This window comes from Diabrotica undecimpunctata, chromosome 8, assembly GCF_040954645.1.
Source record: "Diabrotica undecimpunctata isolate CICGRU chromosome 8, icDiaUnde3, whole genome shotgun sequence".
In the NCBI taxonomy this organism is placed as follows: domain Eukaryota; kingdom Metazoa; phylum Arthropoda; class Insecta; order Coleoptera; family Chrysomelidae; genus Diabrotica; species Diabrotica undecimpunctata.
This window is the reverse complement of record NC_092810.1, coordinates 112,990,890-113,018,155: the sequence shown is the minus strand read 5'-3', so window position 1 is coordinate 113,018,155 and position 27,266 is coordinate 112,990,890. Positions and strand designations below refer to the sequence as shown.

The following is a 27,266-nucleotide window of genomic DNA, read 5'->3' as shown; positions in this document are numbered from 1 at the left end:
GAATGGTAATGTGTAAAATGTGGATCGAATAGTAATACCGGTAACCAAAACCTATTCATTGGATTCTAATAGAAAACTGTTAAGATAAATAAATTTGTCATCAACGATCACACATGTACATAAACAGCAGAATAACATAAATTACAAAATTTTGTAAATAAATATTAAACTAAACTCTTCACACGGCAGTGGCTTTGCTGGGATTTCTTTCTTTTTGTTTAGAGTAGCATAGGATTTACCACTTAATTTGGCGGTTTTCTGTTTCTTTCTGAAGTTCCTACTAATTTCAGATTCATCACGAAAGGCTCTACTAGTATTAATATGTGTTGAAATAGACATCTTTTAAACATGTAAACAATTACTAACCGTGGAGAAAACCACTGATGTACATCAACAAAATGGTTGGTTGACATCTGGCACATAGATCAACTAGCACTTCTATTGCTCTGGGACTTGCACTCAGCGCATTCCGTTGGAATTTATTTAAACCGTTGGGGGGGGGGGTAGGCACTTAGATCTTTCAGCAGTGCATTGGCGTCAGGACATAGATTATTTTGCAGAAATAAAATGAAATTCTTAAATATGGCACTTCTTAGATCGATTAGCATTTCAGGTCTTCATTTGTTAATTCCTGTCAAAGATTAAGGTCCTCTGAATTTATTTATATTTACCTATAAAGATTAAAATTATCATTTCGGCTAGTAATTTCTATATCTCTTTACATCTTCATGCATACTTTTTCTTTGTCACTTCTTTTTGTTCTTGTGGGTTCTTTTTTTTACATCAGAACTATCATTTCTTTAGTTTTTTGTTTTTCCCCAAGTTGTTTCACAGCTGTATATTTGTGCATCTTTTAGTACTACGAAATTGGTTAAATTAATAGATTGCGCTGTAGTAAATTATAGTTCTTATATAGTACTTTACATTTTGTCTGTAGAAAAAAACAGATAATCTAAAGCAACATTTGCATTATAAATACTTATTATTTCAATTATCAAGACTTACACAATATCTCACCTAATATTAACCTTAAAAATTAGATTCTGGGTCATGTATACACACTTATCCATGTAAAATAACTAAAATGCGCCAGACCATATCAGATATATATATTTTCTCGTAGTCAAAATTGGGTAAGTGAGTAAACGTGTGGTTTTTGCATAATGTGTAAATCCGTTTTGCAAAAAAATAGATTAGCCTCTGATCCAATTCACTGATTGCGTATTATGCATGTTTAAAAAATTATTCTTACCCACTTTGCAGCAGTAAAGTGGTGAATGGAAATGACCATATAAAAGGCAGGTGGAGGTTGCATAGGGATAGTTGACTGAGTGATTCTAGCGGTGGTTAAACGGATTAAAGAACATTATGATTGCGCAGGTAAATGATTAATTGAATAATTGGATCTGTAAGTGAATTTAATTAGCGAATATTGTTTACTGTTTAATTAAATATGATGGGTTGTTCAAGTAGGTTTCTTTATAGAAAATATGAATATGAGTATTAAGATTTGTAACTAATATGAAGGCAAAGAATATTTTGTTTGCTGGAGTAAAAAAATTGATAAAAAAATTATTTGTTTTTAAATGTAGATCTTGAAAATATTCGTTAACTTCTACTATTACTTTCTAATGCTCAACATGATGAAAAATGCGTCTTTTTCTTCTTCTTTTATTAGCTCCGTTTAAATACTCTCACCTGAGTATCTATCATTTAGTCTCTGCCTATCTCTAGCACGGTATATCATTATATCTAATATTTTTATTCATTAATCTTTAACGTAAAATCCCGTAGTCTCGATAAAATTCTGTAACTTTCTTATAGGTAATTTTTTTGGTTCCATACTTGTTTTACTAGTTTATATCTGCCTTATGGCACAAAGCATTTCACAAGCACAAAGTACAAATATAGCAGTTTCTACCTCTGTGCCTCATTTCCTAGTTCTTCTTCTTCAAGTGCCATCTCCGCGGCGGAGGTCGGCAATCATCATAGCTATTCGAACTTTTGAGACGGCTGCTCTGAAAAGTTCATTTGATGTACATCCGTACCACTCTCTCAGGTTGCGCAGCCATGACATTCTACGCCTCCCTATGCTTCTCTTTCCTTGGATCTTTCCCTGCATGATCAGTTGGAGCAAGGTGTATTTCTCTCCACGTGAAATATGTCCGAGATATTCCAATTTTTTTTGTTTTTATTGAATTTAAAATTTCCATTTCTTTGTTCATCCTTCTCAGAACCTCTTTGTTTGTGACGTGTTCTATCCATGATATTTTCAGAATTCTTCTGTACACCCACAGCTCAAATGATTCCAGTTTTTTCATTGATGTAGCATTCAAGGTCCAAGATTCCATTCCATAAAATAAGGTCGAAAAAACATAGCACCTCGCCAACCTAACTCTTAGTTCCAGTTTTAAATCCCTGGTACATAGAACTCTTCTCATTTTGTTGAAATTTGCTCTAGCCTTTTCTATTCTTATTTTTATCTCCTGATTGTAATCATTTGTGGAGTTAATCATTGTTCCCAGGTATGCATATTTGTCCACTTGTTCGACGTTAGTTTCGTTTATTAGAAGACTCTCGTTATTTCTTTGAGTTTTCGATATTCTCATAAATTTCGTCTTATTATTTTCGACCACAATTATTATTTATATATGTACCCTAAATATTTAATTAAAAGATTTTTTTTTAGTTCATGATGAACGTAGTCTCTCAGTGTTGTTCATGAGTTTCTATGCGGCTTTTTATTTATTATTATTACTTTTTTATTTATAATTTGCTTTAACCTCAAAGGGTTATTAGCATTGAATTGTATTTACATGAAATGTGAAAGAGAAACAAAAAGTTAATATCAAATTTGGTTACTTAGTGCTAGGGCACGTAAAAAATTGAGAATTTTAGATATTTTATTTTCACTTAAATATTCTTTAAAGGTATTAGCTAACTGTTGTTATTGTCGTTCTAGTACATAGAGAGGATAGTCTATTAATATAAATATGTTACACTGTTAGTTTACTAACAATATTGGATATTGGAGGTAGTTTCTTCTTTAAAATAAAATCCTGAGTTATCTTTGTATGTCCAATCTAGATATAATCACTTGGCCTCTTGTCTTAGTGAAAAGTTTCCACGGCAATACACTTCGTTTTATAGTTTTCCAATGTACGGTTTAAATTATTCCAATTTATTTGCCATTTGGTCACGATATTGTTTTAAAAATATTTCTTTAAATCAGTATAAACACAGGTAGATATGATGTCTGTTAACGAATTCTCACGTGCATTTTTTGCTAATATGTCAGCTTTATCATTTTCACTTATCTAGCAATGTAAATGTACCCAGAGGAACTGAATTAATTTTTTATTTTGTTGGCATGTTAAAGAGTTCCGTCTTAATTAAAAGCAGGACGGGATATTTGGGGTACAATTGCTTTAGGTCTGTTACTACACTCAGGAAATCGCTAATGATTAGAGAGTATTTGATGTCATGTTTGTTAACAAACGTTAATAACTGGAGGACAGCAAAGAGTTCAGCGGAGAATATGGTGGTGTAGGGAGGGACATAAATACGATTTATATTTAAGTTTAGGTAAAATTATTTAACCTGCTTATTATAAGCAGTAAATGATACAGTAATGTTATCGACGGTACACCACGCGAAGACTTTAAGGCTACAAATGAAAAGATCCAAAAAGTCATAAAGTACTTGTTTAAAAGTATGTTAAACGACTTCAGAGTGGACTCATAAGACCACGAGTATACCTGAAAAGCAAGAGTGACGTTTGATACAGCATTAAACCCTTAACTGGTCCGGCATCGTCTGACAGACGATTACATATTTTTAATTATATTTTATTGGAAATTGGCACCGCCCACGGGCAAGTCCTTCTACCTAATCCTTAAACTATTGGAGCTTGACAATTGGGTGCATTTGCGACAAGTTTCTCTCAGTTCCTAAAAAGTTATCGCAACACCTCAGACGACGCCGGAGTGTTGGTGTGACTTTTTTGTGTGACCTGCATTTTTAGAAATTATGACCGGGTCATCAAAACGAGTGCGTTTCGGCGATGACGATTATGAGACAAGTTTTAAAGTGGTACAATAAGGAATGTGATAGTGACAGTGATATAGACGATATTTTGGAAGACCATAACATTGAATCAGAACACGATACATGTTCGGAATTTTCTGATTCTGACGAGCCTTTAGATTGTAATGAATTAGCAGTAAGTGGTAGTGACAAAACCTATGTTTATGGTAAAAATCGACAGAGGTGGTGTACGTCAGAAGTTAGTCGCTCATCTAGAACATGTAAACACAACATTGTTTTGTCATAAAAGTCTCAATTCTAAAAACAAAGGCAAAATGCTCGTTGAGGCTGCGATACCCTTGGCTGTTTGGAATATGTTGTTTAGTGATAACATTCTACAATATATTGAGCAAAATACAAACACAAAATTACGATCAATGCGTGACAAATATTCTGCTAGTTCTATCCATCATCTTAGAGAAATGGATGTTATTGAGTTAACAGCATTTTTAGGACTCCTTCTTTACACTGACATTTTCAACTCTAGTCACGAAAATATAGACCGTTTATTTGCAACAGATGGAACTGAAAGAGAAATCTTTAAAGCAGTCATGAGCAAAAAAGATTTGCTCTTCTTTTACTTGCAATCTTATTCGACAATCCTGAAGACAGGGAGGAACGCAAAAAAGATGATCCAACTGCAGCTATTTCATTTATATTCAATACTTTCATAGAAAATTGTCAAAGTGTATACGGTCAATCTGCTACAATTGATGAAATGCTTGTAAGTTTTCGAGGTAAATGCCGGTTTAAAATGTACATGCCTAACAAATCGGCCAAATACAGACTTAAAATAAATACCAAATACGTTTTTGCTTTGGAGTTGGCTATGCAGTTAGTGCAAGATCACATGAAAAGACGAATGACAATGACGAACATTCCACGTCAATTACGTCTTACAATAACCAGATACTTGGAGTTCAAGAAGAACAAGAGGACAATCAGACGGATGTTCTTATTTTAGAAAAACGCAAGATTTGCAGTTTGTGTCCGAGTAGAAATCGCAGGATGACAAAATACCTGTGCTTGCATTGCAAAAAGCCTGTTTGTTTGGGATGTATAAAACCACTATGTAAAAATGACATATGAAATTGGTAAAGTTTGACTGATGCTGGAAACAAACATTTTTGATCGATTTTTATTTTACCTAGTTTTTTATTTAGTGTGCAGTTTTAACATTTATCCTAGGAATACATTTTTTTATGGTGTTTTTTATATTTTTTTTAATTACTTTACAAAACTATGTACTTTTTCACAAATATTTGTATGGATGAATGTCAGTTTAATTTTAATATTTTTTCTTAACCCAAATAATGCCCAAATCTAATACGTTCACTTTTATATAAATATATCAGGATATGTTTGTAAGATTTTTTCTTAATAAAAAAATTATTTTTGGGTGTTGTTTTGCTTTCTTGAAAACAGTAGTTTCGCAAACTAGTTACGCCGGACCAGATACGCCACTGCTACAGTACCGGACCAGTTAAGGGTTAAGCTAACAAAGCGGTAATTCTAAAAAGTTTTGCATACCAGGGTGTTGCCAAAATTAGTGTAAGTTAACATCAACGAAGTGGATAAGGTTTAATTAACACCTCTGTCATTAATGTGGATCTCAACTTTGCATTAACCTGTGAGGATGTAACTGGTGCTTACATAGAGTACTAATGATTCAGATGAATAAATCATAGTAATAATCTATGGTTTACTAGATTCGGGTTTTAATATTTAATTTTTGGTTTTAATATTTAATTAATTATGTATTTATTATGTTTATTAATTTATTTTATTATTTATTGTCCCCCCTAAAACAAATTAATTTTGTTTACCACATTTACTTTGCTGAATGTAATTCGTGTTACAGGTCAGACTGGGCGTTCACTTAAGGGTAGATGAACCTCCCATCGCAGTGATATTAATTTATCTAAGCACACTTGTGCTCTGACACAACATGCTATCACTACTAAACATAAGGTCAATTAGGAAGAGATTAAAATTCTTTTTAATTAAAGAAATTTCTTACTTAAACATCCAAATAATTTACATACATACTTAGACTTAAACATTTATTAATTTTCATAAATTACATACCTTGTTGATGCATTAAATAAATAATTACTACATTTATTGCTTATTTAAATAATTTGTAAATGAACTGATGATGTGTATAAATTAATACACAAAACGTCTTCCACAATAAAAGGATGAAGTAGCTGATTTGATAAACTTTCTTTTAGTCTCCAATATTTGACCGAGAACCCTGCACTATCATATTGAACTACATTTATTATTGAATTCGACTATCGTACTATATATATATATATATATATATATATATATATATACACCGGTATTAAGGCGCCTCGCCCTTCCGGTATCGATCTATGGAGGAGTATCACTGAGCCGCAAGCCCTTATCTCTTGCCGTACTGCTCCACCATAGGCCGATCAGACACCAGAATATTCTAGTCTAAGCCGCAGATTCATTTAGAATTTTAAACTGCTGCGTTAGCATTTTTGTTTTCTGTACACCGAGCTGGGGATCGAACCACTGAACCACTCGCAGTGAAGCGAGTGAGAACCGGCCGCCCAGCCCGCTTGGCTATCTGACCGACTATCGTACTCCTTTCCCGATATATTGTGTCTCATAAAGGTGACTTTTATACCCACACGTGACAAACTCTGCCTGGAAAAAGCTAAGTCTTTGAGGTCGATAAGTCTAATGTCATTTGTACTAAAGACACGGGATAAACTGCTCGATAGACATATTAGGGATGGTGTATTGGTTAAAGTCCGATACATCAGGGATAGTATGCGTATAGTTCAAGATTTTCTACGAAAAAAGCACTTCGCCATCTCGTAGATAGAATGGAGTACGTTTGTTCTTAAAAATCAAAAAATGATGCTTGTAGAATTTCTCCATATAGATGGAGCATTCGAAAACACTTCTTATGAAGCAATCACAACAATCAACAACCTGTGTAAACTGTCATCAAATGTCCTAGAGGCTGTCTGCAGTGAGGAGTCTTATCTCATCTCTTATCAAATTTGTATATGAATGGGCTGATAACTTCTCAGTATCGTCAGATATTATATTTTAAGCTATGAAGATAACCTGGTATATTAGCCTACGAGAAATCTTATGGCCCATTCATAGAGACAATGAACCAGATTTAGAAAGTTACAGAAAGGACTTCAAATGTAAGGCTTTAGATAACTTCTTAGATGTGCAAAATCATGCAATTTTTCAGGCGCAGAAATTTAAAAACATTGAGTTCTTTAAGCGTCAATGCTACAAACCGAAATCTGGTGAGTGAAGTAAGGGTAATATTAGACTCAAAAACTTATTTGGTGTCAGCAGGTAAAACAAATAACCAAGAAGAAGAAGGAAACTTCTTTCTATAATAACTTTACAAGTATTTTAGAGAAGCCATAGGCTTAAAGATTTGCTGGTATTTTCGTCTATATTTTCTTTTACCTTTTAGATTCAAAATAATTGTACTATGTCTGGCAGTGTAATCAAAAAACTATGTTAACCATTTATATTTATTAATATATCCACTTTGTGTCATAGATTATTTTATTATAGGTTTTATTCATCTCTACAATTGTGGCGATTGCCCAAGCAGGACTTCTTCACGGTGGTCTAGATTTAGGTGGATCATCATATATTGGAAGCCCTAGTATAGCTGTTGCAAAAGAACCAGTTGTAGAATATTGGGTAAGTATTATGTGGCATATTAGCTATATTGTATTCCACAAAAAATGTCACGACACATTCTGGAAAAAAAATTGTATGTCTATTTAATGTCATTATTCAAAAATGGTTCCTATGTACTATATTTAGAAGCAATGTCTTTTAGGTGATAACATTGCATACACCCTTCTTCTTCTTTAGGTGACGTCTTCTTAGCGAAGGTTGGCGATGACTTCCGCAAAGTCTTCCCTATTTTGTGCTATCCTTATTAAACTTTGAAAGTCTAATGCTATCCAATCTTTGATGTTGCGCAGCCAGGTCATTTGTCGTCTACCCAGGCCGCGTCTGCCTTCTATTTTCCCTTCTACAATAAGCTGAAGGAATTTATACCTGTCGTGTCTAAGTATGTGTCCAAGATAAGACGTTTTACGCTTCTTGACAATTTCTGTGAGTTCACGTTCTCTATTCATACGCCTTAAAACTTCTTCATTTCTAACGCGGTCGGTCCATGGAATTTTCAGCATACGACAAAATACCCACATCTAAAAGCTCTCTAAACGTCGTAACGAGCTGAATGTTAACATCCAAGCTTCCACGCCGTGTAATAGTACACTATATACATAACACTTTATCATGCGGTATCGTAGGGACAAATCAAGATTACGGGTAGTGAGTAACTGTCGCATCTTTAAGAAGGTGTTTCTTGCCTGTTCTATTCTACATTTAACCTCTTGTTCTTGGTCTAAGGTTTCATGTATCCAACAGCCTAGATACTTAAACTTTTTTACTTGTTCAACTAGATTGTTGTTGACTAGTTTTTTATAACGGGTGTGTGTTTTTTTGAAATTACCATTGTTTTGGTTTTTTTACATTCACCTTAAGGCCGTATAGTTCTCCTTCTCGCACTACTTTGGTTAACAGAATTTGTAGTTCTTCTTCACTGCCAGCAATCAGTACTGTATCATCGGCATACCTGATATTGTTCACGATTTTTCCATTGACTTTTATTCCTTCTTGTGCTTCATCTAGACAATCTAGAGCATGTGCGTACACCCATTTTTCTTTATTTCACAAGCATTTTTCGTTTCCCTTTTTACTGTTGATCCATTTTTAAATTTAATGAACAATCACAAGATTTTAAAGTATCTAAATGAACAGTGGTTCTCGATCAACTGAGCGCTCTGTGCGTAATTTGTAATATGCTAGTGCGCACCGTATTTCCACGTCTAATCGTATTCTGGTTCTATTGTACTGGAATAATAAAAGACAAGAAAAGAAAATAGAAAGTTTATATTATTAACACATTATTTTTGTATTACACAAATATGAAATTTGTATACTTTTTTTTTACTTAGACCTCTTTAGCTAACACATTTGTATTGGATTTTATAAATATTAGTAATATTTTAGCTTATTATATAATTTCAGGCTCCTCCAAAATACGAATACAAATATGGAGTTCAAGATTACCACACTGGCGATGTCAAAAACCAAGAAGAATCTAGAGTGGGAGACCTCACTCAAAGTGATTACTCTTTGGCAGAAAAAGATAGAAAGATTCAAGTATCCAGAATAATTGCAGGGGCTGTTCCTATCTCTCACGGAAAGAGTTGGTAGTAACAATGTTAACTGCAGAATGGTACTTACTACAGCTTTGGATATGTGATCTCGTCTATACGGATATTTATTAAAAAAGGAACTTGGTATTATTAAAATATTTAGTATTTTTGCACCAAATAAACTCTACGAGTTATTCTATATTTAAATATATTTTTTATACTTCCTTCTGTGTAATATGTTATATATTAAACAATAAAAATTTACTCTAATACTTTTTCTTATTTCTGGGCTAATGCATTTGCAAAGTTACTACGATATTCTGCGCTAGAAAAATAATAGTGAGAACTTGAGAAACCAAGTTTATGTAATGCATGTAGCATATGCTACACTTGTGCAAACTTTGACAACTGTTCAACGAAACTGTTTAAAGTTACCGAAAGTTTCTTTAGAGAAATACGAAATTTTGTGAAGAAAAAATACAACTCTAAGCAAAAAACAGTAGAGTTTCGGTATATTCAACTAGCAGAAATATATTCTTGACATCTCTAATTATTTCATGAAGTGTTATGTTGGATATGTATACAATTTCGTGTGTATTAACAAACAAACTGTAATGTAGACTTCGGCCTACTACGTTTTCAGAAGGCATGTCACGTCTTTTTTGTCTAAACCTTTGTGCTTTGGTCTATTGGGGCTTATCAGTAAGTGGAAGGTCACAGACAATCTAGGAAGGCCGGTCTCTTTTGTAACGACGGAGTGGAGACGAAGCCTAAATGACGACTACCTTGGATGACAAAAAATAAAAACCTCATAATTTACTAAGACAAACTATCCAATTTACAGTGGTATATCATAGGTTAGGCAGAATAAAAAAAAAGACAAAGAACATAATATTAACACGTTAAATTCAATGTGTTCTAGACTGGTGCACAGCATGTTTTTACTACAGACCATGAGTATCAATTTGATCCATAGCATATTAACGTTATCTATGTTATGAGAGCAGACACAGAAAACATGGAAAGACTTATAACCCAAGGAAAGGTAGAAGGTCGAAGATTACGAGAAATATCTACAACAAGATGGATCGATCAAATTGCAGGCATATGCAAAAGACCTATGCATGAATTAAAAGAAATGACCAGAAACAAAGATCATTAGAGACGGACAAAACACGACATCACGATGACCACTACCTTCCCTCCGTGGGCTCAGGATTAAAAAGAGAGAGATATTAACGTCTTGAAGAATGTGGCCACGTTTGTTTTGAGATCAAAGAAGCTCGTCTATACTTTGGGGCTTTATGTGTGAAACTTCAAAGATTTGCAATATTTTAAAACCAAAAATGATAATGACAATAGATTATACTGTACATGTGTACATGTTAACGTGTCTTTTAACATGTACAGATAAGAAAAGCATATTAGATCGCGTAGCATCTGTTATGGTGAAAAAACGTACAGTCGAGCATCTAAAATCCGATTATCAAAAATCCAATGCGTCATGGATAAACAAATTACGTTAAAATATGATCGCCTCCTTTTATATATTTAATTAGTCCGAAAACAACAGAAGTTTTACATTTTGCAGGCCACTGTCGTCAGGCAAATTATTAAGCGTGCTCTGATATGTGAATGGCCTTTTAATTATCTGTTTAACTGTCCTCATCACGCGTTCGCTCCATCATCCCCGCCGCGTCATTATTATTTCACCGACTCACTACAATTGAAGGGTCAGGCAGAAAACGGTGTTGGTCCAAAAAATTGAAATTCAGTTTTTGGCGCTATTATTATAGTTCAGTGCCGTCTCTTTCAACCACGAAAAACACGACTTACAAAAATGCTCTCAGTAGGATGTAATAGAGGAAGAAAGATACGGCATAAGTGGGAAGAATGATTAAGGTTACAGCGCGCAGATGAAAGAACGATCAGGGTATTAAAAATATGGTGGTGGACGCACCAGCACAGTCAGGTAGCAATTATTATTAGTAGGGTCTCTGATCTTGTTAAGACACGTTCGGTATTTTGAAGAGTTGTTTCAGTTTAAAACAGTATTATTAAGTCAAGTTTGTTGTTGTGTTATAATGGATAACGAGTTTGAAGGTGATCAAAGTTCTAATGGAGGTGGCGAAGTTGTCGTTTTAAAAACAACAAAGAAGAGAAAAAGGTATGTCCATATAAAAGATGTCATGAAAAAACTTAGGCTGAATAGTCATACTACAGGTGAAGACTGCAAGTGCCACAGATTGAAATGCTTTGAAAATATTTCATTAGGAGGAGGCAAAGATTAACCAGAGTTCATTTGTGTACATAATTAGAGTAAAAAGTAATGACAGTTTTTGTGACATACCTGTCTGTACTAAAGCTTTTATTTCTATTCACGGGGTTACTTCTCGAAAAATTCAAACAATCAGAGAATCGTTGGCTTATAATAGCACTTTAAAACTAGATGGACGGAGTAAGCATAATAACAGGCCCCACCAATTAAGTGACGAAACTAAACTTGGTGTCAATTCATTTCTTCAATCACTAAAGGGTAGAAAGTTACATTATTCTCCAAAAGACTTAACCATTACTATGGATTTCCAAAAGAACTTGCACACTCCCAACATCACTACAAAAGACGTTTCAAGATTCATGTTCTGTCTGCTCAAACATCTGTGTTTTATACATACGATGAAAGTGTTGCTAAAAAGGGAGCTGATGAATTGTGCTCGATGATTGACCATTTTGTGACTTCCATTCTGTCTACTACTGTTCGCATTCTTGCAGTATTTTGCGATAGTTGTGCTGGTCAAAACAAAAACTATACAGTGATGCGTTATCTGCATTATTTAGTGACAAAGCGAAAACGATTTGACAATGTTAAAGTAATGTTTCTATTACAGGTCACAGTTACTCAGTGTGTGACCGTGACATCAGTCTCATCAATCAAAAATCCTATGTCAAGGTTCCAGAAGAATGGAGGAAAGTTATAAGAAGTAGTCGTGCAAAACCATCTCCATTCATAGTAATTGACTGTAAAAAAGGTGTGTTTAAGTCTTGGACTAATCTTTTGAAGCCTATGTACCAATTAAAGTGCCCAGTACCTACAAGGCCAATCAGAATTATGTAGATAGTTCTACACCAAGGTTAGTTCATTATCGTTCGAGTTTCTTTGGTAGTTATTACAGCCATGAAATTACCAATAAATACAAGAAAAAAAGGATGAAGGACCATCAACAAGAGAACAACATTCCCACACAAGAATTAAAAGTTTTGTACGATGCCCCAATCCCAATCTCTCGTGTGAAAACTAAATTTCTCATTAATACTGAACAATATCTTCTACTAAGACCTTTTACAATAACTTGATGTGGGATGGACGTAAGAGCAATGTTCGGCATGATGACGTATACTTGGACTTTATGAACGACAATGATAAGTAAAGGTAAATATTTTCTGTATAAAGGTAAATCTGATACCAGATCAGATTATCAACATTAGTAGATGCACTAAAACTCATAGTATAACTGGGTTTTGTTCCAGAATACTGCTCAAACAGCCAGACTGCTGGTGGAGGCCAAGAGAAAATTTAAATCGAGCGTTTATTTTTAATATTGAAAAAAAAAATAGTTTCTTTTTAGGTTTTAGATCACATATAACATGATGTAAAATTAAAATTAAGTTTTTAGAACAGAAATTAAACCTTATTTTTAAAGGATAAACTTTGTTTTTCGTCTCCTGAAAAATTTTGCTAAATGGACTAAAACCGTTTTTCCCCCTGGCCCTTCAATTGTGTATTTGACATTATGACGTCTTCGTCGGGGACGCGAAAAACTAAAATCGAGATTTTGATTAGGCTGGAAAAAGGTAAAAATAGTTTGTCTCTTGCGCAAAAGCATGGACTGGGCAAGACCCTTTCGAACATTAAAAAATTTAAAAATACCTTCCTAAATTTTGCCACAAAATTTGATTATAATGATGGTTCTAAACTTCGGGAAACAACGATGACAGCGAAAGATAGTACACTGGAAGATGCTGTGTTTTGTGGTTTTCACGGCGCCAAAGTTTGGGTGAACCTGTGTCAGGACCCTTGCTCTGTAGTTACTGAATTTTGTCTGAATTAGGAGTTCAGGTGATTTTAAAGCTAGCTCAGGCTGGTTAAAACAATTTCAAGTCCCGTTATGGAATAAAAGAACATAATGGTCACGGGAAGGTTTTGTCTTGTCACATTCCTGCCGCAGAAACTTTCAAAACAATGTTTTTAATTTTCTAAACAATAGTTGATATGCTAGGGAAGAAGCTTAATTGTGACAAGACAAGCTAAATAAATGTTTAGCCTCTCACCGAGAGACTACTGCTCCAGGATTCAAAGTCAGTAAGAAGCATATAACAGGTATGGTCGATGCAAATTCTAGTGGATCCATGTGCTTCCCCTATGGATAATTAAGAAAAGCCAAAAAACCAAGATGGTTCAAAAATATTACTCAGCTTCCAGTGAAGTAAACAGCTCAAAAAAGCTTTTGGGTGAACAGTGAAATATTTACTGGCTGGTCTAAAAATGTTTTCATAAGAAATGTTAAGAAGTTATGCAAGTCAATAAAACAGAATTAACAGAAAAGTGTTGTTTTTAATGAACAACGTGCCGTCTTTGTAGAAGTATTAAATCCAATTTACAAGGGATTTTAAGTAATGTTGAAAGAAACCCAACGTCACGCCACTGCTCCGACCAATGGACCAGGGTGTGATTTAAAAAAATAAAAAGAATGTACAGAAAGCAAGTTCTGCGCAGGCTTCAGTTGGCTAAAGATAATGAGAAAAGTTTAATTCAGTTTGCAAAAAACTAAATTTGAAAGGCTTGTGATACAAAATAGCAGATTCCTAGGATTTACTTGTCAAAGAAAACTTATCAGAAACTTTTGAAAATGTGAGAGAAGTGGAATGACAACAAATGCCGAGGTCAAGCAGATATATAACGCTAGAGACGTGGTCTAAGAAATTAAATCCCAACTGCTAAGATGAGTTGGCTATATACATAAGCTCCCTAATAACCGGCTTGGGAAGGAAACCGGTTAATGAAATTGATTTTTATTAATCTAATGAGAATCCTAAAAAATGGCAAAAATCGCAAAACGTTTATTTATTTAACACCTTTATAGATACTGACTTAATTTGTGGTAAAATAAAAACTTGCATTCGGAAGCTCCATTATTTTCTATAAAATTCATTTTAATTTTGGTCGATATTATACTCTGATCAAAAGATATCGAATTTTTACCGTCGAGTAGATACAAATTTTATTTAAAAAATTGATTTCACGCCCGTAACACATTTAAAATCGCCGGTCGCTTCAAGCGTTTTTTTCTGAGAAAACGGTTCATTCTACAGAAAAAGTTTTAATAACCATTTTTGTTTAAAATTATCTGAGCTACATTTCTTGTTTAAAACATTTTTTTCTGCGATATACAGATTTTTGGTAAATCGACGTTTTCAGTTTTTTCCCATATGAGGAGGGTTTTAAGGGGTAGAAGTGGCAAACCTTTTTTGTATTTGTTTGGGGCCCCAAAATTGACATTCTCAGCGAAATTCAGCTTGTTTGTATGATTTTTAGAGGTCAAATTTGTGACGACTGGACTACACTTCTCCAAGAAATTAACGCACCACTTTGAAATATTAAAATATTTTATTAGCGTTAATAAAAATTTCCATTGTAATGTTATATTCGTACACTCTATATTTATTGACTGTATTTTATCACTATAGTTTTTTTGCAACAAAACAAAAAGAAGCAAAAAATGTACTTATTCTATAAATATACTAATTTCCAAGTGTTCACGAATTTTATTCGGCTACTGTTTAATTGTTGATTATTGTTAATTGTGTTTATTATGGAGGGTCAATCACGTAATTTAACCCGAGATGAATGTGCCCAAGCAGTGATACTGTCCGAAGAAGGTTGTAGTTACCGAAGAATTTGTTGTCGGTTTAATATGTCCCACACATCCGTCTCACGAGTGTTAGAAAGATTCCTCGAAACAGGGGATCATACACGCAGACCAGGGCAAGGACGAAACCGGGTAACTACCCCTATTCAAGATCGATTTTTAAGAATTTCTGCTCTTCGACAACGTTTTGTAACACATCGAAGTCTACAAATTCAGCTTCGAGACGTGCATGCTATTCAAATTAGTACTGAAACTGTTTGCCAGCGACTTAGGGAATACAACTTAACACCTAGGATTGCCGTCCGAGGTCCTCTATTAACTGCAGAGCATCGAAGGGGGAGACTACATTTTGCCAGAGAACACGTTAATTGGTTAGAGGCTGACTGGGAACGAGTGCTATTTACTGATGAATCCCGATTTTGTTTGTACAATAACGACAGACGTGTTCGTGTGTTGCGACGATCCATCGAACAATATGCTCAGTGTAACTTCTCACACGCCACATTTTTTGGTGGAGGATCCGTTATGGTGTGGGGTTGTATTTCTTTAACCGCACGTACAGACCTAGTGGTCATACAAAATGAAACTGTTACAGCTGAAACGTACATATTGGAGATCCTGGAGCAACATGTAGTACCCTTCGCTCCTTATATCGGTGAAAATTTCTTACTAATGCAAGATAATGCCAGACCTCACGCTGCACAGATCGTCAGAAATTATCTAGAAAAGGTAGAAATTAACACTATGGAATGGCCAGCACATATCCGGATTTAAATCCGATTGAAAATCTCTGGGATATCCTTGGTAGGCGATTAAGAGCGACACCGATCCAAACAACTTACAGGAAGTGGGAGAGAGGCTTTTCCAGATTTGGAGAGAACTAGACCAAAATGAAATACGGCAATTAATTTTAAGTATGGGCCAACGATGTAGGGCTGTTATACGTAGTAGAGGTGGAAAAACTCGTTATTAAGACTTTTTTCATATTTTAATTTACTTTTTTGTTATTATTAGTTTTTTAGAATTTTCCTTTTTATTTATTTTTTTTTTTTTCTCCTGTAGTTCAAAGTGTTCTGATGATTAGACAAATTGTTATAATTACTAATAAAATGTAGAGTAAATCCGGTGAAGTTTTATTTTTTGCCTGTTTACAAATAAAATTGATTTATTGAAGTGGCGCGTTAATTTCTTGGAGAAGTGTGTTTACCTATATCAAAGATTTAATAGTCTTTGCTTACGGTAATTGCCTTTTTTTGTATATTATTTTCAAGATTTATTTATTTTTTATAGGAAGTAATCGTAAAAAACAACTTTTGCATACGATACATTTATTTTATAGCAAAAAGAACAGTGTATAACTTAAAAAAATATGTATATATAACAAACATCAGTACAACTATTAAAACAAATCTTATATGTAAAACACATGGCACATTCTTAATATTTTCCTAGCGATATAGATTTGGAGACTAAAGGAATGCTTTTACCAATAATTCTAGATACCTGAATTTTTCTATCTTTCTCCGCAACAGCATATTCGCTTTTAGTGAGGTCATCGATTCTGGATTCTTGTTGTTCTTTGAGATCTCCAGTGTGGGGATCCTCTACTGCGTATTTATATTGATATTTTGGAGGAGCCTAAAATAAAGTGTATATAAATAACAACTAAATACTTAATTCGAAGAATTGGCAAAGGCGAGTGACTTCAAATTTTACAAGAACAAACTAGCTGAAGCTGGGAGATACGCGACAGAAATAATGTTTTAGTCATTGTTAAAAAGTTTCAGTAACTAAAGCAAAAAAAAGCTATGCTAAATAAACTAAAAATAAAAGTTTATCCTGAAAATATAAAACCTTAAGTAGTATTTAGGACCAATGTAATTAGGAGTAAGTTTATTTGTAATAATTTGTAAGTCGTTAAAAACTATGTCACTATTATAGTTACACATCAGTTGATAAAGTTAGATTAAATATTGCCACACAGAAATTTAAAAAAAAAATTCAAAAAATTAAAAACGAATCCGTTAGCATCTACCTAAGTAAACTATCAAATGATAGCGCTACTGATTACTCATTGTGGAAGGCTACTAAACGATTAAAAAGGCCAATGTTACAGAATCCACCAATTAGAAATACCAATGGTAGCTGGGCAAGATGGAATATATAAAAGGCCAACAGGTTTGCTGACCACATAGAAAATATTTTTCAACCAAATGAGAAACAAGAAATAATTAACTGGGAGCTCCCTGATCAAGATGAAATGGATATTAGCCCTGTAACTTCAAAAGAAGTATTTTTTTCAATAAATGAAAATATAAATTCAAAGAAAGCTCCTGGATTTGATCTAATTACTAGGGAAGTGTTAAAGCAACTTCCAAGGAAAGCTATAATAAAATTAACACATCTTATAAACGCTTCCTTTAGGCTGAGGACGTACCAAAGATATGGAAGGTGGCAGAAATTATAATCACACTAAAACCAGGAAAACCTCCACAAGAAGCTTCTTCATATATGCCTATTTCACTGTTACCTGTCATGTCTAAATTATACGAAAAATTACTCTTGAAGAGACTAAAACCGACTATAGAGGGAAAAAATCTAATTAATAATCATCAGTTTGGGTTTAGAGCAAGCCACTCAACGATAGATCAGGTGCATAGAATAACAGATATACTAGAAAAAGCTCTAGAAGAAGGAAAAGTCTGTTTCGCAATTTTCCTCGATATAGCGCAGGCTTTTGACAAAGTGTAGCATGACGGATTATATCATAAAATGAGATTCACTTACCAAAACAATATTCTGAACTACTAGAATCATATATATCCGACAGATACTTTCGAGTTAAATACGAGGAAGCATATTCAGAATTAAGAGAAGTTAAATCTGGAGTTCCACAAGGAAGTGTCCTGGGGCCAGTGCTATACCTGCTCTATACCAGCGATATTTATCAGTAGAACCCAACACAATTTCGACATTTACAGACGACACATGCATTCTACCAGTCGCACAAAACCACAAGGATGCAGCAACCATGCTACAAAACTCTGTTGAACAAATTAACATCTGGACCAGGCGATGGCGTAGCAAATTGAATGAAACAGAATCTGTTTATGTCGATTGTACTAACAAAAGAGAACAACATATCCCAGTATAAATAGAAACCTTATGCAAATACGATAAAATATTTTGGTATAACATTAGATTCCAAGCTACGTTGGAAAGCACATATTAAGAAAAAAAAAAGAGGAATTAGAAATTAAGTTCAGAAAGATGTACTGGTTGAGGTGAAAAAAATCCGCTCTGTCTACTTATAACAAATTGTTATTGTATAAGCAAGTCCTTAAACCGATATGGACATATGGGATACAGCTATGGGGCTGTACAAAAGAAAGTAATATCCAAATTATACAACGATATCAGAATAAATTATTAAAAAACATCGTTAACGCTCCATAATACTTCAGAAACTGTGACCTTCATCGAGACCTCCAGATGGATACGGTTATCCAGACAATAAGTAAGTTTGCCGATAGTCATAAACAAAGGCTCTCTAACTACGTGAATGTCGAGGCCATCAAACTCCTAGACAACGCCAACCAGATAAGAAGACTTAAGAGAACGAACCTAAGGAATATTGCTGAATGTAACCTTAGATAAGTTTTTGTACTATGTTGTATAGAGAACTAACTTGCTTATTGATCATAGTTAATGATCATATAGCAATAATCATAAGATTTCTGTTGGAGTTTTATTAAATAAAAAAAACTATTATACTTACAATCAAATCAACTACAGCCTCCTTTCCAGCTAAAGCAATGCCTTGTATGCCGATGCTTGAGATTCCTCCCTTTAGTCCAAGACCACTATCTAATCCAATTTCACCGATAAGTCCTCCGTGAGTAAGAGCTACTAGTACTGTCATCATTACCAAAAACTATAAACGGTATAAATGAAATACTTGTTATAACAGCAAGAAATAAAAACGAAGTATTGAACTACAAATTGTTTAGATATGCATAAAACTTAAAAAAAATGTTGGATTGGAATAAACCACAATTGCTACATTGAAAAGTATTTTATATTGACATGTTGGTGTCCAAAAGCGCTAAATTAGGATTTAAGGTAAAGACAAAAATCGGTAGCTTGTAAGATAACTCTATCAGTGGAAGTGGATTAATTCCTGCCGTCCTCAAATTCCAGGTGTTTTCTGGCCCGGACAAACTAGAATCTGCTAAGAGTCCCTTGTCCAGGGTCATGGATGAATCACAATGGCATTCGTTGTGGAGAAGAAAGTCCTCACAACGGTCTGGAGGGCGCAGGTAACAGCCGCCTGGTTTTAAGACTTTTATACAATCAAACCTGGAAATCAGTAGCTGGTTTTACCGTATTTGTATTGAGCGGAAGTCATATAGTCTAGAACGGTAACGACCTAAACAGCGTGTACACAGTAGTGTAGAAAACCAAGAGAATGACTACTACACTATTTTTCCTAGGATTATTATTATGGCTGAGGAACTAAATGATGGCCCTGAGAACAGGCACCCCTTAAATACAACAGGGGTGCGAAGAATCTTCCGATTGGAGAACTTTGGTATCGAAATGAGTAGTAGAATTAACACATAATATAATAAGAGAGATGAGAAGATCGCATATATCACGACTGTATGTATCGTAAGAAACCAAATTGACTACGTAATAATCAGTGAGCATTAGAGTAATGCAGTAAAATCTGTAAAAACGTTTTCTGGTGCCGATGTTCCATCTGACCACAGTCTGTTGTTGGTGGAATTAAAATTAAAGATTAAACAGATAAAACAATAGCGATCATCTAACAAACTGTACTAATTATTCTTTATCGGTAGTAAAGGAAAGTACTTTTCTCATTTTATTTTTTTGTTTGTAAGTTTGTTTGTGCTTTCTCCATTCGAACTTTGATTTCTTTGGCGTAATCGTTTGTGTGATTAATTATTGTGCCAAAATAATTGTAGTCTTAAACTTGTTCTAAAGTTTTAAAGTTAATTGTCAGGCTTTCAATTTTAAAATTGGAATATCTCGGACATATTACACGTGCAGAGAAAAACACCTTGCTCCAACTGATTATGCAGGGAGAGATCCAAGGAAAGAGAAGCATAGGGAGGCGTAGAATGTCCTGGCTGCGCAACCTGAGAGAGTGGTACTGATGTACATCAAATGAACTTTTCAGAGCAGCCGTCTCAAAAGTCCGAATAGCTATGATGATTGCCGACCTCCACCGCGGAGATGGCACTTGAAGAAGAAGTCAGACTTTCATCATTATTTTGGGTTTTTGATATCCTCATAAATTTTGTTTTCTTGATGTTTATTGATAATCCATATTCTTCTTCATACTCAACTATCTTGTTCACAAGCTTTTAGATGTCTTGGAGGTTGTCTGCTATTATGATAGTATCGTCCGCATATCTAATATTATTAATTGGTGTTTTATTGACCTTTATTTCTGCTGTTTCTCCCTCAACAGCTCTTTTCATAATTTCTTTAAAGTATGCATTGAATAGTAGTGGTGACAATACATACCCATGTCACACTCCTCTTTTATTTTCGAACTCTTCTGATGTATGTTCATTAATTAGTATGTGTGATACAACGTAGATACAACATTGATCTCTCCATATTGAGAAAGAGGGAAACAAAATTAAACGTTAAAAAAAGAATAAATCCAGAACTACTGCCAGCTATAACTGATAACAGAAAATGTCAGGATGCAAACGTACAATAGAAGAATTTAAAAGACACTCTATAACAAAAAAGTAAAAATGAACTGAATAAAAAATGTCAAAAAGAGAAAAAGACTGGATTACCGACGAAATAATCAAGTTAATGGAAAATAGATGGATCAATAAACCTGTAGACAGAACAAGATATGCCAAAGTACACAAAGAAATACAAGAAAAGTTATGAAAAGTAAAGTAACATTGGTTAAACGGGAAATGGCGTATATATCTTGTATATCTTGTAAATCGAAAATCTACAGGAATTGCAACACCCGGTTAACATATATAAGAATATTAGAAAAATCACCAGAAGCTACACCTGGACCAGACCAAATACCGAACAGGGTTTTACAAGAGTTACCGGCGAGAGCCATAGTATATCTAACGAACATAATAAATGCGATGCTAAGACTTAAGAAATTCCCAAACCGATGGAAAGAGGCCCATGTCATTATGATACCAAAGAAAGTAAAGGATTTCCGCAAAATTAAAGGCCAATAAGTTTACTATCTGCAATCAGTAAGATTGTAGAGAGTCATACTCAGCAGACTCCAAGCCGAAACAGACAGACTAGACATAATACCAGAAGCACAATTCGTTTTCAGATCAGAGCACTCCAGCGAGCTCAGTACTCAGATTAGCAGAGTATATAGCAGCTGGATTTAACGATAAACAATATACAGGGGCTGCCTTCCCAGACGTAAGCAAAGCTTTCGAAAGAGTTTGGCATGAAGACCTAATTTATAAAATGAGAAAATATGGTTACAACAGGGCAATGACAAGACTAATCTCTTCGTATTTAAGCAACCGTAGTTTCAGAGTTCGTATAGGACAAGTCCTGTCCGAACTCGGGAACCCGGAGACTGGAGTACTACAGGGAGCGGTCCTATCACCTCTGCTATACACAATATATACAGCCGACGTACTTAGAACACCAGGAACTTTATTAGATCTATATACCGATGATACAGCGATAGCGGCCAACACAGAAACATAGACATTGCGGAAGAGTGGATTTTAAAATATAAAATTACATTTAACTCCAAATAAACGCAGGCAGTACTCTTCAAAAAGAGGCACCAACAACCAAAGGAGCAAGTGACAGTGCAAAACAACCCCTTCGAGTGGAAAAGCGAAGCAAAATATTTAGAAGTAATCATCGATAAAGGCTTAACATTTAATTTACACGTAGACGCCACAATAAAAAAAGCTAACATAGCAAAAGCGTTAATAAGAGGACTAGCAGGAAGAAAAAGCAAACTGCGAATGAAAACAAAAATAAAATTAATAAATAGTATAATTCTTCCTATACTAACATATGCCTCTCTCGAATGGGGACACATATGAAATACAACAAAAAAGAAAATACAAGCCCCACACAGCAGCAGCCTAAGAGAAGCAACCAACGTACCGAGATACGTTGCTGAAAGATTCTCATTTAGAGAACTACAGAAAATTGGAGTCACTGCAGTTATAAAAGATAAAGCAAGGACAAAGTTCGCAAAATTAGATAACCATTTAAGTCACATAATGCGAGAGACCATGGGACACGACGCTTTCCACCGATGAAAGCACAAAAGAGCTAAATAACAGATAGTGGAATAAAATTTAATAAAACCAGAGAGAAAATAAACAAAATACCAAAGAGAAAACAAAAATTCCAAGAGTGAAAATAAAACAAAAACAATAACAACAACACACAAAAGCAGATAGTTCGTAGCTCTATAAAATCGTAGACAAGCGCAAATACAGTGTAGACCCAGGTAAATTGATTAATTTTAAATACATACAATAATTATAAATTTATGTTTCAGCATATCATACAAAAAAACTACAAAAAACGAAAAAAACGGCTTCGGCTACAAAAAAAATTTAAAAAACTACTAACAAAAACCGAAGAAAGCCACAAAAAAATATTAACAAAAACCTTAAAAAATCCGGACAAGTAGGGCCCAACCCCTTGAGCACCAAGTCTCCAAACTGAGCCTACCTAGTCCAAAGCGGAGACTTGAGGCCCAAGTTAGCAATTGTAGATTCGTGGATGTCACATAAAGATAACAGGAATAAAGCGATTAACGCTGTCCTAAATTTGAAACGGTTAGGGAACCATGTTGAAGTTCTATTACCCAGAACTCTCACACAAAGAGCATTTGGCTTATTAAAGGAATGGTCTGGAGCATTGGAGCGCGGTGGAATGACTCCTGTTTTTAACTCGAGTTAATATACCTCGCTCCAATGAATTGTAACACACGAACGTAATTCTTAAGGGTGAACATGTCTGACAAGCTGGGTTTAATTAAATTGCTTGCTTGCTTATCGGAAGCTGCAGACGCAGATAAGAAAGTAAACTGATTGTTTACTTTAAAGTTCTTGAACAAAATAAAAGAGGAAGATCTAGGTAAGATATGTCTGTGAAGAGGATTAATATTGGTATCAGTCAATGATATGGATAAATAATGTAATTTTAAAGCGGTCTCCACATAAAAATAAAGGGAAAAGAAATGATGATAATTATATATATATATATATATATATATATATATATATATATATATATATATATATATATACATATAGCTGTAAGTGGATATACAGATAAATAATATAGTGGATATACAGATAATATACAGATGCAATGCCAGGAGTAAAAATAAAGGTGAAGCATCATGCAGAAATAAGGATAATTTCTTGGATTTGAAATTTAAGAAAATGGTTAAACGCGAGCAACAATTCATTATTTAGAACATCTGTGAACAAAGTACCAAATGCCATATTGGATTTCAATCTCCGTAAATTTTATAAAGGAAAGCTTTATGAAGAGAATCTTTAATAAAGAGAAATAAAGAATAACTTTAAAAACTAATGTAAACGACAATTTGCCCTTACCAAATATCATAAATTCATTTTATCATACTTTATGGCAAGAAAATTGTTCTGGGTCAAAATAGATATTAAAATATTAGAGAGATGTGAGAAAAATAGATATATAAGTTGAATAATACCTCAGTGACGAAAAAGTTAAAACGCATGAAGACAAATTATTTAAGCCTGAAAATAACGCAGTAATATTTTATCCAAAGGTATCTACGTCCAATCATCGCGTTATCAGTTTATAGTAAAAAAAAAGAAATAATTATTTATAATTATCTGTAATTAAACATACTTACTTTAGCAATCATTTTGAAAATATCTGGTGCTATGAACAGATCAGATGAAAGAACGAAAACTTGTGATAAAATATAATTGCGTTGATTAGTATATATACTAATTTTAGTATGGCAAAGTAAATTCATACATTCACCAATCGTTACCAATTTTTAACAAATTTAAATTCAGAAGTGAAACGGCTGATGCAAGTTATAAGTCTATTTTCAGTACATAGTAATAGTAAGTGCGATATTGTTTTGAATGATTTAATATATATTTAAAACATTGTCAAATTTTATTACCAAACATGGTAATAATATAATAAATAGGATAAGACAATAAGTATACAGGAGCAAAGAATAAATGGACATGGATTATATATACATATACATATACATATACATATACATATACATATACATATACATATACATATACATATACATATACATATACATATACATATACATATACATATACATATACATATACATATACATATACATATACATATACATATACATATACATATACATATACATATACATATATATATATATATATATATATATATATATATATATATATATATATATTTAACTGCGAGGCATAAGTTAGGGATATAGCTAAATATTAAATAAACAAAATAAACAATAATACAATATTTATTGTACAACTATATAAATCAATTAAGTCACTTATCTACATCAACAATTAACACTATTTTTTTTTATTTTTTTATTCATAGAAATAAATAATTAAATTAATTCAATTTATAAGTTGTTTATAAACCGTATTCATTTTACAAATTTCCAATCGTCAATAGAACCACGAGTAAGCCAAACAGGGTCGTACTAATGTACGACCTATGTATCATATGATTTTTAAAAATATTTACTTTTGAAACTGTTAGTGTAAGAATTTCTTGAAATTTAATAATTATATCACAATTAAACTAAACTCTAAAAAATAACATGACCAGTAAATAACTTAACAATAACTATAACATAAATATAACACAATATATTAACTTAAAAATCAACACGATACAATTTGAATTTAAAATGCTGGCAAGTTGGAATCTGTAACATGAGAATCTGTCTGGCTTAGGGTAATAAATTATATTTAATAGCCTCTTGACAAATGAGACGGCGAATATCAACACGTGCTCATGTTTACTGATGGGAATTTGGTAAACGAATGTACTTTAGTTTATTATCCCATCAAACAAAGCCGAAAAATCACTTAAAAAATCGAAAAATTACTGGACGCTATTATTTATCTGGAATATCTGAGGAAAGTCAATAGAAAGGCCGTATTATCTCGTGGCTATCGAAAGTTTTCCTGCGTCATGACGTTTAAGCAAAAAAAATGCGACTTTTTTTATTCATTTCAATATTGTGGAAAAACTACGCATTCTATTTAGATAGAAACGTTTAAAAGACGACTGTCTTGAAAACACTTTCTGTGAAAAATTACTGGGTGCTATTTTTTATCTGGAACATCTGAGGAAAGTCAATAGAAAGGCCGTATTATCTCGTGGCTATCGAAAGTTTTACTGCGTCATGACGTTTAAGCAAAAAAGAAAACGCGACTTTTTAAAGTTATACTTCTAAACGCACGGTCGGAGTTGGAAATTTGCATGAGAGTGAATCTGTGAAACCATTACATATGTAAGATAATGAGTAAGAGAGAGACAGAAAATATATTTTCTCTCTCTTCCTCTCTCGAGAACTGTCAATTTTAAAATCCGTTATTGTCATGTCTAATTGGCAAATCCTTTACGTGTTTGGTTCATACACTGGTGGTTGTGAGTTCGAATCCCAATTATGAATTTCCTTTTTTATTTTTGAAATATTTAAAAACCTCACGTTAATCTTATTAAATATATGTAATATACGCAAAAACATAAATTTTAAAATAAAATGAAAATTTACAACATAATCTGAGTTGTTGGTTTTTTATTTTTATCTTCGTAAAGTAAGTTATAAATGTATATTGGCAGTTTTAAATACTTATGAATATTACATTTTAATTTATATTGTATTATTATATTGAATTATGTTGCAGTGTATTTATTGTATTGTAATTTTTATATTAATGTGTAATTTTTTTTTGCATTCAACTCCTTTTATACATATATAAAAATAAAAATATATATTTTCATTAAAATATTGATACAATCCGTCATTTACTATACTCCTATTATAGGTTAAATGTTTATATACAGCAAACGATGCACCATATACCTATATAACTAATTCTTTTTCTCTTTCTGCTCTCTCTTACCTGTAGCATTACGTATGTAATGATTGTGCAGATTGACTCTTATATAACTTTCACTCCCACTGGACTGCCACACCCGTCTTTTTTATATATTTCAATATTGTGGAAAAACTACGCATTCTATTTAGATAGAAACGTTCAACAGACGACTGTCTTTAAAACACTTTCTCTTTTAAATGAGATTTTCTAAATTAAAAAATGTTTATAAAGAAAAAAGTTATTGCAAATTAAACCCAAGCATGTTTCTGTTTATAAGCAATTGTTTATAATTATTAAAATAAACACTAAAAACATTTAAAGCATATTTCATAATGTGAGTTTTTATGTAGTTACTACATTTGCGAAAGATGGATACAATAGGTCAAATAGTTTTTCATCAATTGTTTGTTTATTTCATTTGAAAGAACAACGGTTATTTTCAAATGGCTGTACAGGTGCTTTGTCAATACTTAGATTGTTTTTCTTTTTGGTTTGATTCTCTTTATAAGGTATCAAATTTTCATGTTTTTTTTTAACTATAATAATTTTTAATTGTCAATCAATCATTCAATCAGTTTATAATGTTCTACGCCGTCTTCTGATTTCTAGTCTCCATTTATCTCGGTTGTTCCAAAGGTTTTCTTCAACTCCCCTCTCCCTTAAGTCTTTATCGATTCCTTCTCTCCAACTTAATCTCGATCTACCTTGCTTTCTTCTTCCATATGGTGTCCAGTTCAATACTTTCTTTGGTATTCTGTGTTCATCTCTTCTTTGGACGTGTCCATACCATCTTAGTTGATTTATTCTGATTTTCTCTGTTATATTGTGCTTAATATCCA

The 27,266-nt window shown here is 33.3% G+C and overlaps 2 protein-coding genes across 2 annotated transcripts; one reads left to right on the top strand and one right to left on the bottom strand.

Annotated features, from left to right (window-relative positions):
• Positions 1-1,304: 1,304 nt before the first annotated feature.
• On the top strand, positions 1,305-9,597 carry LOC140447859 (adult-specific cuticular protein ACP-20-like). The gene is made up of 3 exons (XM_072540769.1): positions 1,305-1,380; positions 7,672-7,803; positions 9,208-9,597. The coding sequence occupies exons 1-3, from the start codon at positions 1,369-1,371 to the stop codon at positions 9,394-9,396; spliced, it is 333 nt and encodes a 110-aa protein (XP_072396870.1). The 5' UTR covers positions 1,305-1,368; the 3' UTR covers positions 9,397-9,597.
• A 6,989-nt stretch (positions 9,598-16,586) lies between these two features.
• LOC140447858 (uncharacterized) lies at positions 16,587-24,366 on the bottom strand. Its single transcript, XM_072540768.1, has 3 exons — positions 24,183-24,366; positions 19,044-19,199; positions 16,587-16,903 (listed from the first exon to the last, which is right to left on the bottom strand). The coding sequence occupies exons 1-3, from the start codon at positions 24,306-24,308 to the stop codon at positions 16,703-16,705; spliced, it is 483 nt and encodes a 160-aa protein (XP_072396869.1). The 5' UTR covers positions 24,309-24,366; the 3' UTR covers positions 16,587-16,702.
• Between the last annotated feature and the right edge of the window lie 2,900 nt (positions 24,367-27,266).

Bases quoted from the DNA above. Each gene is read 5' to 3' on its own strand.
- LOC140447859 (XM_072540769.1), top strand. The intron at 7,804-9,207 runs GTAAGTATTATG...ATATAATTTCAG, and splicing joins AACCAGTTGTAGAATATTGG to GCTCCTCCAAAATACGAATA.
- LOC140447858 (XM_072540768.1), bottom strand. From the start codon at position 24,308: ATGAATTTACTTTGCCATACTAAAATTAGTATATATACTAATCAACGC. The intron at 19,200-24,182 runs GTAAGTATGTTT...TACCGTTTATAG, and splicing joins TTTTCAAAATGATTGCTAAA to TTTTTGGTAATGATGACAGT. The intron at 16,904-19,043 runs GTAAGTATAATA...ACTTTATTTTAG, and splicing joins AGGCTGTAGTTGATTTGATT to GCTCCTCCAAAATATCAATA.